Source organism: Penaeus monodon, chromosome 36 (genome assembly GCF_015228065.2).
Source record: "Penaeus monodon isolate SGIC_2016 chromosome 36, NSTDA_Pmon_1, whole genome shotgun sequence".
Lineage (NCBI taxonomy): Eukaryota > Metazoa > Arthropoda > Malacostraca > Decapoda > Penaeidae > Penaeus > Penaeus monodon.
The window spans coordinates 15,969,390-15,984,389 of NC_051421.1; the positions used below are offsets into that span (position 1 = coordinate 15,969,390).

Consider the following 15,000-nt stretch of genomic DNA (forward strand, 5'->3'; position numbering starts at 1 on the left):
GTATATGTGTACGTGTGTGTATGGCTGTGTACGTGAGACCCTTGCATGCGAGTGTAATGAATCTCTTTCTGGGTGGGTGGGTATCCCTTGACCTTTCTTCTTGACTCATCTCTCCCCCATCTTCTCTCACGTCTTTTCCTCATCCAACATGCCCCTCTTCATCTCATCCTTCTTCTCTCTTCATCATATACCCTTTTCCCCGTTTTTCCTAACGACTACAATAAACCCACTTCGTTTTTTATTTTCGTTATAATCCTCTTCTCTCTAATTTCTACTTATTCTCGTTTTCTTTACGACCCCAAAAAGGCCTTCCCCATCTCGGCTCTCCTTCCTACATCCCTCTTTCTCGTATGTCCAATGTCACTGTCCTCTTTTTTCCCCTCATTTAGTTTGGTATTCTAAGACCATCTGTTTTAAACGAAGCTGCCCCTATCTTCAAGCTGGGATATAAAAATGACGAAAACATGACGACCATTTTCTTTGAGAGGAATTCATCCATTTTCTTCCAGATTGAAGCATCCTGTTAAATAACTTATTTTTTTCTATCAGGACGTATAAAATGTAATAGAATATTAGTCTACAAAACTAATATAATACTATTGTCGGCATCTGGTGTTCATTTCCTCCGTTTTAATTTAGAGTTCGTAAGTTCAAAGGAAATATCATGTTAAAAGCAGTTAACTTCCCCCACCACGGCAGGATAATTAAGGTTCCTCGCTCATGGACTTTCTGTTTTTCTATTTCAATTTACTGTACAGCAAGGCTTCTCTGTTCTTCTTCTACGATCGTCTTTTCTTAATTTCTGTAGACTCTGGTTCTCTCTTTTCGAAATCTCCTTATATTCTCGTCCTTCTCTGTCAGACTTCCGTCCACCTCTCGGATTCGTCTCTCTCTCGTCTCTCTCCATGTCCCCCTTTCCTTCCAGCCCCTTTCTTACTCTCTCTCTCTCTCTCTCTCTCTCTCTCTCTCTCTCTCTCTCTCTCCTCTCTCTCCCTGTCTCCCTCCCTCCCTCTCGCCCCCCCCTCTCTCTCTATCTCTTCACATTTCCGTCCCTCTCATCCTCTATTGGGATTCTCACTCCTTTCTTTTCGACTTTTGCGTACTCTCTCCTCGTCAAACGCAGGTAGAAGGACCACGAGTGCCTCGATATGACATCTGTATTTATTTTCAAATGAAGCTTATTATTTCTTCCTAGACGTTTTCACTGCAAACACAAGTAGCGGCAAGGTTTATGGAACTAGCGGTAATAAAGATACCCTTTGCCACGGCTGCCGATCAGTTCCAATAAGGGTCTTATTAGTTCAAGTGGGTAGTGTTGGGAGAGTGTTTAACCATGATAGAAGAAAATTATGTATTATGTATGTATATTTCTTGTCAGGATAGCAGTGTGAGGCACGTGAACTCATTTCATAAAGAGTATTACTAATTTTATGTTAATACACGAGCAACACGATCACATAGATAATTAATGAAAGGTCGTTAGCTTCTGAGCATTTCATAGGGAAACATAATGATAAATTATCCAATGTTTAGCCTGTTGATCATTAACTCTTACAGGAAACGTATTAATTAAATCAAGTGAATTGATTAAAACGTAAAAGGGGTTAGAGTCTGGCGAAAATGAAACACAAACACGAAAAAGCCAAAGAAAAAAAAACAAAAGGAAATAGAAAAGACCAACCTCAAATAGGATTTTTATTCTTTCGCTTTAGATGTTGTATGTTAAAACCAATTAGATTTTAGGAAGATGCACTTCTATCAATTTCTGTGGGGATTTTAATTATATTTCCTTTTCTTTTCAGCCATGAAGGCGCCGATGCTTGTGGTGCTGCTGTTGGCAGTCGCCTTGACTGTCACTCACGCTAAGGTAATTATTCCAAACACCGTCTTGTTAAGAAAGGAAAACGGCAGAAAAGAAGGCAAGATAACACGTCTTACTTTTAACAACTAAAAACAAAGATAACGATGGCATATTTGGGGAAACAACAGACAGATATACCAGTTTTATGATCGCAGTATCTTTTGGAGCAGCCAGTTAAACGGTCTCTATAGTAATGATAATTACCGGTGAACGCCCTTGGATTTAAAATGAGGTTCGCGCATGATATAGCTTAGAAACGGCACTTATTCATCCTCTATTTTGCAGAAGGCAAGCAGCGACCTCCACAAAAAGCACATCGCTGCCATCGAGGAGAAGCTCGAGCAACTGATGGAGATGGAGGCAGAGGTGAGGCCGTTAATTTAGGTTAATTTGTTATTTGAAGATGGAGAGTAGACAGAACTGTAATATGTGTTACACCATAATTATTGATTTTTTTTATTTTTTTTATTTTTATTTTACCATACAAGTAACGGAATCCGTAAAGTAACCATTTACTTTTACATTTGTTTACTTATATAAAAAAGTCCATTTGTCAATGGATGAAATGAATGGCCGTCCCAATAATAATCCATGGTATTAGTATGAGCTTAAGATCCTTCATTCTAGCGTAACGACGCCATATTCGACCACAACACCGTAACATAAACCGTCTTTAACATCCATTTGATTCGCAGCTGGAAAATGAGATTGCAGAGGAAGAGGCATCTTATGACGAAGAAACGGAAGACGCACAAACCGAGGATGAAGTCCAAGAGGATCCCCAAGAGGAAGAGGAAGAGGAGGAAGAAGAAGAGGAGGAAGAGGACTACTTGCCTCAGTACGAACCCTCGGAGGAGCACATCCACCTCATGGTAAGTTGGATGATGCCCATGTCACGGGGTAACTCATGCCCGCAGCATGGCCACTCCCACTTCACGAGATACCCACTCCATTAAAGGATACCCTAACCCACATCAATACCCACTCTTCCATCTCGAGATACCCACTCCATTATAGGATACCCATGTCCACATCACGAAATATCGAGTGCAACCGCACCACATCATAGTCCACGCACATTACGAGATTCACACCCACATCACCCATGAAATTTCTCACACACCCACATACGACATACTACACTCCACACACTCCACAAACAGTACAGATCACACACCACACCACACACACACCCCCGTGTATATACCAAACTTTCGCAGCGCATTCCTTCCGTGATCAGCTGATCGCAGATGAACTGGCATCAAAACAAAGTCACGTTTTTCAATCAGGGGATCATGAGACATGGCACTTAAAATTGCTTTTAATGATTAGGAATTTAGATCATAAAGCACTTTCCGATACTTGTTTGTCCTAAAGCAAGATTGTTTACAGAAAATATCTGTATGAAGTAAGTGCTAATAAGAAAGTGCCGAGTTATGATAACTTTAGTTCTAGAGATAGGGCACGAGGTAATTTTTGATGATTAATATGTATGTAATAGTTCCTGTTCAGAAGTAATAAAAAAAAAGATGGTCCTTACCAACACCCGTGTTCGTAAAACACAAAACATAATCTATTACCTTACTTTCTCGCCGATGTTAGATATTCATTAAAAAAAAAAAGAAAATCTACATTTTCGTTTCAAAATTCTCTATGTCATTGACTTACTAAAAATATAATAACTTTTCTACAGATCCATGCAAAGAGATGTTCTGCGGCGCTGGCAGAACGTGTGTCGCAACACCCCAAGGGGAAGCAGAGTGCGAGTGCGTGAAGGAGTGCGAGCCAGAGCTGGACAACCGCAGGAAGGTAAATGTATGATGTTAATAAATGGATGAAGAAATACTGACTAAATCATACACTCACGTAAATGCCTGTCAATGCCTATATATGTGTTTTTCAATAATTTAGATGTCGAATAATTGATCTGTATATATATATATATATATATATATATATATATTATATATATATAATATATAGTATATAATATATATTGTGTGTGTGTGTGTTATGTGTTGTTGTGTGTGGTTGTGTGGGGTGTGTGTGTGTGGTGTGTGTGTGTGTGTGTGTGTGTGTGTGTATAATAATATATATATATATATATATATATATATTATTTATGTGATGTGTGTATTGTGTGTGTGTGTGTGTGTGTGTGTGTGTGTGTGTGTGTGTGTGTGTTGTGTGTGTTGTGTGTATATATATAGTATGTGTGTGTGTGTTTTTTTGTGTTGTGTTATATTTATTGATTGTGTGTGTGTGTGTGATTATTTTGTGTGTGTGTGTGTGTGTGTGTGTGTGTGTGTGTGTGTGTGTGTGTGTGTGTGCGTGCGTGTGCGTGTGCGTGCGTGAGCGTGCGTGTGTGTGCGTGCGTGCGTGTGCGAGCGTACGTGCGCAGGCGCGTGCGTGTACGTGTGCGTGCGTGCGCGTGTGTGTGTCTGCATGCACGTGCATACTTCCACTCCTTCCGCCCACTCATAACGAGAGAGGAAGCGCAATAACCGCGGGCGACGCCTCCCCCGGCAGGTGTGCAGCAACCACAACGAGACGTGGGAGTCCGACTGCGAGATGTACCGCCAGCGCTGCCTGTGCGAGGACGAGGAGCCGGGCTGCAAGAAGGAGGAATACGCCCATGTCCACATCGACTATTACGGAGAGTGCCAGGAGCTTCCGGTAGGTCTTGCAGTGTATTCTGTGCGGGTGTTCGGTTTTTGGAAATCCCGAAGATATATTCCAGTTACGGGTTGATGGTATATGTACTGTAGGCCTATGGCAAGTGTGTAAATAAACAACAAACAAATTTATTGTGATAGAAGTCGTTATTATATATAAATATATATGTATATATATATATATATATATATATATATATATATATATATATATATATATTATTACTTCATTTTAAATAATGTCATAGCACCTTGTGCCGATTAGTACATAATATTTCAGAAGCCAAATAAATAACCATCTGTATGCAAAATGGAGGAACCGGTCTGGATCACACTAAGATTTTTTTTTTCATTAAAATAAGTATAGAGAGAATTTATTTCACTAGAGAGAGAAAAAATACCATTAAAAGAAGCATTATTACATGTTACATGTTAATCATATAAACATAATATATCAACACTTTAATACCTTTTTTAGATACACTTAACCTTCAAGAAAGGGAAAAACAGCCTCTCCATTCAACCTAGAAAGGGAAGACCAACTTCTCCATTCACCCTAAAAAGGGAAGACCATTCTCTCTATTCACCTAAAAAAAAAAAAAAAAAGCCTCTCCCTTACCTCCAGGAATGCGAGACCTCCGAGCTCGAGGACTTCCCCCGCAGGATGAACGAATGGCTGTTCAACATCATGCGCGACATGGCTGACCGTCAGATCCTCAGCGAGCACTACCTCCAGCTGGAGAAGGAAGCCGAGGACAACCCCACCAACGATGGACCAACGCCGTCGTCTGGAAGTGGTGTGAACTCGACGCCCATCCCAGGGACAGGTGAGGAAGTGGGTGAGGGGCGGGAGAGAGGGTGGATGGTAGCCGCTCGCTGGACGGGGGAGTAACGATGTTTTTGAAGGGTATAGCTGTGAGGGTAATGTTACGATGTTTTGGCAAATGTAATGTAGAGAACTCAATTATTATTATTATCATCATTATCTTACATAATGCTTAGATCACTGGAAATAACATATGGTTGGAGGCGTAGCCGTGGCTTAGGCATTCATGCTTGCCTTCTGGATCATGGTTGATGTTAGGAAGATCAGAATAAGGTCACTTTATTTTATCATCTAGAGCTGGAAACTTCCTTCAGCTTAGGCGATGTATAGATGTGTTTCTGTATCTCTTATTTCGATTATATTCATGCTAATATGAACAACTTCCGTTATACCGACCCAATATTTCACTACCAAATAACCATTCCTAATACGTCACTACAACGAACCATAGTTGGACAGTAGAAGCTTCTATATATACAGTGCCCATAGAATCATGAACATAAGTGTCCTTTTACGTGCACTTAGAATCTTTAACATAAGTGCCTTTTTAAGTATCCTTTGAACCATAAAGGTAAGTGCCTTAGAATCTTAAACATATGTCCCTTAGAACCTGAAACATACGTCCCCTTAGAACCTTAAACATAAGTCCTTTAGAACCATAAGCTTGAACCAATGAAAGTCACACTCGATTTCTCCCCCAAGGGCTGTGTCGCGTCATGAACTGTTCCCCATCCGTGCTCCTCTCGTTGCCCTTGAGCACTGCATCGGGACCTTCCTGGACTCCTGCGACCCTGATGATGATCACTACATCACCCTCAAGGAATGGGCCAAGTGCACACATCTGACAGAGGTAAGAGATATTTTTCTTTATTTTCCATGCACTTAGTATTGACCCGTATGTATCCTAAAAAAAGTAAATAGATAAAAAAGGGGGTGGATATGGAAGGTTGATTCATATCGAACCTCGAAAAGATGTTTTATTAGACATCACAGCCTTAAAACTTCCCATACTAAACTGGGAATGGATTTGTTTTAAAAGCAGTTGAAAAAAAGTAAGTGGAAAAAGAAAGAAAGAAAAAATAAAACATTGCTTCATTTTTTATTCACTTTGACGTTTCTTATTTTCCAGGAACATCTCAATGAGTTGGAGGATATGTGCGAGGAAATCCGTGAGCAGTAAAGGCGACTTGGAAATAAGTGATCATCTTAACACCCAATATAAAGGTTCCAAGACCGTATATAGATATGCTAAACCCTTTATTGTGTTGGATCTAGTAAATTAGACATGTCATTTGTTTATCTCTCACCTGCTATTAGAAAATGCAGTGATGACATACTTATGTCCCAAGTTTAGCTTTACAAATCTAAAATGCTGGTCAGTATGATACTTAAGGTTAATTACAAAGCACACAAGGAGGCTGCAAAAAGTTCTTTCTCCTTTCTAGTAATAATATAACCAGTTAAGAACTTTCCAATCTTGTTTGTTATTTTAACTTTACACTAAGAATTAGAATAAATTTAATGCATCTCCATCAGCAGACATGACGTAAGGAAAGTATAAGAAACGTAACTATTTTTACTGGATTTAGAAATGTAAAAGTTTTGAACCACACTGCCAATTGCTTTATTATTTTTTTCATTTCATAGTTATCATGTAATTATTAAGTCATTATGGTGCTTTATGTAATCAGGTGCTATTCCTATTAGTGTACTTTTTCCCGCATTATTCGTTAGTGATTGTTCAAAGTGTTGATTGTGACAAATTGTATATGAAAGCAAAATTAATAAACAGGCATTTTTTTTTCTAAGAAATACCCTTTTCATCCCCTTTTAATTCACGTCTCTATATGAATTACACTTTAATTTTGATTTATTATGAAACCGTCATTCCATTATAGTGCATATAGTTATACATTTAAGTTATTATACTGTCAAGAAACTACTCAGAAGATATATGTTATTCTTGTTTTAATTCGTACATAATGATAAATTCGGACATGTGGCTCATGGATCATAATTCATTCATAGAAACTCCATTTCCAGTTTCATGAATAATATAAATTAAACAATTGAAGAAGAAACAAACAGAAGTTTAGCACAAAAGTCAACTCTGCAGGGCATTCAGAAACTTAGAAGAACCAAGGGAATATATAGTCATTGAAATAAAATGCGGATATTTTGCTTATTTTCCTTCTCCAGACTCCACATTTGGAGATTTTAGATCTATGTCCAGAAACTCGCTAGTTTTAAATACTGACTTATACGCATAATAACTTCCAACAACTAAAATACTAAAAAACTTACTATTACAAATAACCATTTAATGGCTTTTACCTCATTACTCGATGTTCTTACATATAGCATGTTGTAATATAGTTACAAATACTTCTAGAAAGTGGCTCAGATATCTGTATTCCTGCAATTCAAACAAACCGATTAGCCGATACAAAATACAGTCAGGCGCAGGAGCAAAATTTTCTGAATGAGAGACAGTGTACAGTATATCGTATACAAGATGAGGAACAGTATATAGTATATAATATGATTGATGACAAATATATAATTGATGAGAAATATATAACTGATGAGAAATGTATATAATTTAAGGGATGAGAAAGGATATTCAGTATATAACACGAATGCTGAGAAACAGTTCATAATATATAATATAAAGGATCAGAAACGATATATAATATAGAATATATAGGAAGAGAAACAGCACATAGTGTATACTATTTATTATCTCGTCCCTTGTTGCCTCTCCCTCCCTGTCTTTCCGGGAGTTATATGGGGCTTATGGAGTAGCAGTAATGAAATGTTTCTTTTAGGTAAGTTTAGGCTTGATTCTGGATACTGGGCTTTTTTTCTCACGATTAGGGTATTTGGAGGTGAAGATTTACTCATAAAAGCGTATCGTGATGTTTGTATTAGCTTCGGTAAAATGTAGAAGACATTAATTTCCCCTGAATATTATGGTTTGAACATTACCTAAAGAAAAAAAAAATCTAGCTAGCTGTCGAATCTTCTAAGTTACAACTGACGACACACACACACCCACACCCACACACACCCACACACACACACATATATATATATATATATATATATATATATATATATATATATATATATATATATGTGTGTGTGTGTGTGTGTGTGTGTGTGTGTGTGTGTGTGTGTGTGTGTGTGTGTGTGTTTTTCTTTTTATCTAGCTGTCGAATCGTCTAATTAACAACTGACGACACACACACACACACACACACACATATATATGTATATGTATGTGTATATATATATATATATATATATATATATATATACATATATATATATATATATATATATATATATATACATACACATATGTGTGTGTGTGTGTGTGTGTGTGTATGTGTGTGCGTGCGTGCGTGCGTGCTTTGGTGTGTGTGTGTGTGTGTGTGTGTGTGTGTGTGCGTGGTGCGTGGTGCGTGGTGCGTGGTGCATGGTGTGTGTGTGTGTGTGTGTGTTGTGTGTGTGTGTGTGCTGGTGGTGGTGTGTGGTGCGTGCGTGCGTGCGTGCGTGCGTGCGTGTGTGTGTGTGTGTGTGTGCGTCCGTGCGTGTGTGTGTTTATTTTATCTTATTTACTTTTTTTTATAGTTCTGAACCCTTCATTTCGGTAATCCCATCGATATTTAACCTAACTTAGTAAAAAAATGCAGGGAAGTCCTTCATCTTTCTAGGGAATTATAAGTCTTATATCAGAATTATATCCTTACATTTGTTTTTTGTTTAATTAGTCCTGATCATTTCCTTAAAGTTACCCATCCACATTCAACACAGTGACTAAGAATTCTAACCTTTCACACGGAACAACCTACGTTTTCTTTGTTTCAGTTCTCAGGTCAGAGAAAATATAACATACGAGATTTTTATTTATTTATCGTCTATTTATTTTTTTTATTTTATTTTATTATTATTATTATTTTTTTTTTTTGTTAAGCATATTTTCTGTATTATTTGAGAATCACATTAGCTCCATTATTTGAAGAAACAGCAATTTCAAATATAGGAGCCGTCTAAGTATAATAATATATTTCTTCCTTATTTTATACAACTGTGTTTTTATTTATACGACTGTGTTTTTATTTATACTTATATTTATCTTTAATTTATACAGTACAAGTGTTTTTCCTTTTATCAGCATTATACCATATTTTACATTTTTCTCTGTTCATCACCGGTTTTACAAATGCATTAGGTTATTTACATTTGGAGTACTTCGCTGTTTCATAAGAGAAGAAACAAAGGATTTATCACACGCAGACACACACGCACACATATCTCTAATGTGTGTGCATATTTATCACACGCACGTGCACACACGCACGCACGCACACGCACATATATATCTCTAATGTGTGTGCATATTTCTCACACACACACGCACACACACACACACACACATCTCTAATGTGTGTGCATATTTATCACACGCACGTACACACATACACACACACTAACACATACACCAAATCAAAATATTTACAGGTCAACGGACGCAAGAGCAAAAAAGACGATATCGTGGAGAGGAAAATCCTTACCTTGTCATTTGAGAGTCACGTGCGCAGACGAGAAACCGGGCACGACACAGAAGCCATGTCACGTGTGTATAGAAAAAAGAAAAAAGAAAAAAAAAAGAAAAGAAAAAGAAAGAAAGAAAAGGAAAGAAGGAAAAAAAAAACGCGTATCTTGCCCACGCTGTAACAAGGATAACGATAACTTAGATCGAAAAATGACAAGCAATCTTTTTTTTTAACATTCAGTAGGATCGTTACTATTATCGTTATCATTAATTTTGAAGCGACTGAAGGAACAACGGACTTTAAGGACTACATATTCAAAAGACAAGGTTAGAGCAAACTAAAAGAAAAGATGAGAAAAATAACTAATATTTCACGCGGAAGGATCAGGTTAACTAAACACGTGCTGTCCTTGTGCTTGTGGTTCGTAAAAGTATAAGATCAGTTAGTCCGTCCCTTTGTTTGTTTCCTTTGGAATAACAAAAGCAACTACCAATAACTAAAGGATACTGAAGTAAAGAAATATCAGGCTTAAGAAGAACAAACAGGAATTCTGCACCAGATGTATAAGACGTATAAGTGAACAACAGTATTCTTAATACAAAACATAACCAGGTGGAATTTGAGTCGTACTGGTTAATTGTTAAAGAAATAGAATAAAGGGGGAACTGAAATAATCAATCAATCAATCAATCACACACACACACACACACACACACACACACACACACACACACACACACACACACACACACACACACACACACACACACACACACACACACGCGCACACACACACACACACACTGTAAGCTGCTGTTATCAACATCGGCATGGCGTAGCTGCTGACATCAGCATCATGTGTATAACATCTGTAGCCGCTGTCATCAGCATCGGTATGGCGTGGCTGCGGGCATTAGCATCTGGCGTATATCATCCTCTCTAGGACCTGGGATGACGGTTTCCCCATGGGCTGCGATAAGGGTAATGCCGTAGTCGTGTTCCTCCGTGTTGATATATGTGGTGAATTATGCCTTGTCCCTAGTGTTGACGTATATATGGAAGGAAGGGCGTCTCACGAAAGGGGCCATCACAGTTTATAGAGCAGTACGAGAGTGAATACTGGCTCGACAACACGTACATACGGACCGACCTGAGGACTTCTGTTAAAGGCCTAAACTGTTCCCGCTGAGCGTATGTATTATACACATTCCTGTTTAGATGTAGATGCGCGTCATGTATATTGTTGGTTACTTTAAACAGTAGGATGTAAGGACATTATTAGCAATCAGTAAAATGTATTCTTTCTGTAGTTGCAATATTATAAGTATTGGTATAAACTCGTAAGTAAACTTGAATCGAACTGCAGCAGTGACTATGATTATTATTGTATTGATTTATGGTTGATATTGTACTGATTACAGGTTTGACCGCATTCCAATAAAAGTGAAGTGCGTACGACGCAGTGGTATCAGTCACCTTGCATTACCACGAATAATCTAAGCGCGTGAAATGGCGCTTACAGTCAAACGCAAAGGGAAATAGTAGCTGTTGTAACAGGAAGAGGCAGCGTACCTCATCAGCAGCGCGGCCAGAGCTACGTGCTGAGGAAGGACCGACGTTGCCGTGGAGAGAAGAAGCAGATGGAAGAGCGAATTGCAGTGAAAGTTTACGGATGTAACACACCGTGTTTAGCGAAAGTCTTATTTAGCGAGCATAAAGTGAAGGTTATTGTCGACATCTGATCGCGAGTTCGTGTAAGAAATAAGGTGAATTTTTAGTAAAGACTATAAGTTAGGAACAGCTTTGGAAAATCTTCAAGTGAAGTATGGTAGTGTAAGAAGAAAGGCGAGGTGATTAGTGCCCGTAGCTCGTATATGAAGACTGCTTGTCTATGCTTTAGATTAAAGGGAGTGCGACATTTAGAAATAGAAAAGGTGAACAGAGATTTAAGTTAAAAGGGAGTGTGCTAGGCTAACATCAGCGATAACATCGCCTCGTTTACAGGTATAGTGACCCATTAAACGATGTCTCGAGACGGAACGCCCATCTTGGTGAGCCCTCGCTCAGAAAATGGGGAAATGGGAGATGAAATAAATGTTGCACCTCGAGACGAGCTACTTGATGCTTGTGAGCCTCAAGGGAGTTTGGAGATATCTGAAAATGGCACTACACCAGCAGGTGAGGTTGTTCCCTGCTATGAACAACGAGCTGCAGGGGAGTCAAACGAATCAAATGAACCGCCAGGTAACCAGCCACCCATGCAAGGTATGAGCCCTGGAGAAATCAGTAGCCTCAGTCAATTGATAATGAGGGTCGTGGATGAGTATATGAAATCTCGAGGTATTTCTGAGCGAGATAATTGGTCTGAAGCGATGGGGCGCAGCTCCACTGTGAGGGCAGTGAGAAAAGGAAAAGTGGGAGCCAACCACGGGAAGAGGAAACATAAGAGAACATATAGCCCCGCGGAGGTCAAAGGAAAATGCAAAAGGGCTCGTCCTGCGCACGAGAAAGGTGATGGGTCCTCAAGTAATGAGAAAATTGATGGGTCTTCAAATGATGCGGTACTGAACAGAAGGCATACGAAACAGAGTGATAGTTCCTCGATTGACAAGGAAAATAACGGGTCCTCATTTGGTGAGGGAAATAATGTGTCCTCATGTGATGAGGAAAATAACGGGTCCTCATGTAGTGAGGAAAATAACGGGTCCTCATGTAGTGAGGAAAATAAAGGGTCGTCATGGAGTGAGGATAATGACGGGTCCTCGTGTAGTGAGGAAAATAACGGGTCCTCATGTGATGAGGAAAATAAAGGGTCTTCGTCTTTTGAGAAAATAACCACTGGGTACGCAACCAAGCGTAAAATGAGGTGTGACGCTTACAATGGGTCCTCGAGTGATGAGGAAAAGAACATTAATAAGAAAATTGGTGCTGCGAACATAAGAAAACGTAGTAATTCCCTGGTCAAGACAGGCCGTACAGGCTCGAAAAGGCCTCGTGGTGCGGAAAAGGGCGTGAAGAAAGTGAAAAGGCCCAATGATGTGGTTATGGGTGGTAAATTAAAAGAGGGACGAGCAAGACAAAGGGCAAAGATCTTGAGGAAAGGGAAAGGAGGGCGGAGCCGTGACAATACAGTGCGGGGCTCAAGAACGAGTGAGAAGGGACGGCGAATAAACTGCAATGCATGCTCGGAGGGGAGCAATGGAGCACTAATTGAAGCCGTGCGATTGATGCAAGCAAAGCTCCCAACGCTTGAGTATGGCAGCACCGACAATTATTGGGTATTCAGGAGACTGTTTCAAGAATTTTTTCTTGACACATCAGCGTCCGCCATGCACAAATTGAACCAGCTATACACCAGTTGCGACTGGGAGATTCAAAAGCTGATATCTCATTGCATGACACTACCAGCAGAGAGGGGTCTCAAAGTAGCACTAAAAATACTAGACAAAAGATTTGGTGATGAAAATACGTATATGAATAAGTCATGGGAGAAGTTAATTAGAGGACCAAAAAAGAAGAGAATGATTACCGGGGCACTATCCACAATGTGTTATGCCAACTGACGTCATTATTCATTGCGGAAAACGGACAAACTGAATGAAAGGACATCGACCAACAATCAGAGACATTGTATTGAGCGTTGATGATGCCAGCAAAGCCGTTGGAATATATATTGTGACAGGAAAAACAGGCGGAACGCCTCAGCATATAAAGGACGTACTGAAGTTTGGAAGAGAAACCAAGAGAAGTGAAGTGACTTGTCCATAGGAAAATTACAACACGGAGAACCAAGACTTGTACATTGAACACAGGGACTCAGGGGAAGCTACATCACTGGCATGGAAGGTGATCATAAGTACCCGGCCAAACCACACTCTCGTGAAGTGTCTCTTATTACACAAAGTGAACCATCCACAAGGTTTAGTGGGAGCAGAGGTGTTACTGATAGATGCCGTTTATGTGGGGAGAATCATATACTTCTCTTGTGTGATGTGTTCAGATTATTGCCTGTAGAGCATCGCAGAAAGATTGTAAGGGTACAAGGAAAATGTTTTGTTTGTCTGAAGGAGAGTCATATAGCTAAGGATTGTAGAGCACAGCCTTGTGGTGTAGGCAACTGCTATGGACGTCACTCTAGATGGCTTCATTAAGCCTCAACAGACAACCATATTCGTAGAGAGTCTGGAGCCCTTGAACGGTATAAAAGAACCGAGGCCTCAGAAGAATCTGGGTGACCCATACCATAGGCAGGGAGAAATGGATAGCACTGCCCATAGTGCCGGTTGTTCTGTCTGGAGACACCCATATAAAAACAAGGATTACAACTTGTGCTTTTCTGGATTCTGGCAGTACCCGTTCGTTCTGCTCAAGGAAAATTGTGGAGTGACTATTTGCAATCAGGACAAAGTTAGGATGGTCTATAAATGGTCCACTAGATTTGATGAAAAAGGAGGCTATAAGTGTTGGCGCTTTTGTGGAAGAAGTACCCAAAAATGAACTTCAATGTCCATTGTTAGGGAGGCAATGATGTGGTTCTGGGAAATTGATGAGGTTGAAGATCCAGATAAGAGAAGACAGTCGGTGGAAGAATAACAGGTGTTTATAAACTATGTGGAAAAGAGAAGGGAACAGAATTGGAAACCATTACCAATTTCCGATACCCTTCAGGGAAAGGTACCTCTCCATGCCGGACAACTTATCAATGGCTCTCAGAAGACTAGCATGACTGAAGACCAGGTTGATCCGTGATAAAGACCTTATGAGACGTTATATCAAGGAGAACTGGTAAAAAAAGAATATGCTGAAAGGGTTCTAGAGAGGAGAGTTCATCCTGAGAAAACATGGTATCTCCCGCGTCATCCAGTGTTTAACCCAAATAAGCCTGAGAAGGCATGTGTTGTTTTTGATTGTGCCGCTAAATTCAGTGCTGACATCAGCATCACGTGTATAACATCTGTAGCCGCTGTCATCAGCATCGGTGTGGCGTGGCTGCGGGCATTAGCATCTGGCGTATATAATCCCTCTCTAGGACCTGGGATGACGGTTCCCCATGGGCTGCCCCCCCCCCCCCGAGAA

The 15,000-nt window shown here is 39.8% G+C and overlaps 1 protein-coding gene across 1 annotated transcript in view; it reads left to right on the top strand.

The window, feature by feature from the left end:
• Nucleotides 1-7,174, top strand: part of LOC119595791 (SPARC-like) — a 19,128-nt gene extending 11,954 nt beyond the window's left edge. The window contains 10 exon segments of the mRNA XM_037944959.1: nt 1,803-1,867; nt 2,147-2,227; nt 2,557-2,719; nt 2,722-2,733; nt 3,555-3,670; nt 4,391-4,537; nt 5,162-5,300; nt 5,303-5,363; nt 6,065-6,212; nt 6,492-7,174. Of these exon segments, the coding sequence (XP_037800887.1) occupies nt 1,805-1,867; nt 2,147-2,227; nt 2,557-2,719; nt 2,722-2,733; nt 3,555-3,670; nt 4,391-4,537; nt 5,162-5,300; nt 5,303-5,363; nt 6,065-6,212; nt 6,492-6,542 (981 nt within the window). The 5' untranslated portion in view covers nt 1,803-1,804 and the 3' untranslated portion in view covers nt 6,543-7,174.
• The last annotated feature ends 7,826 nt before the right edge of the window (nt 7,175-15,000 follow it).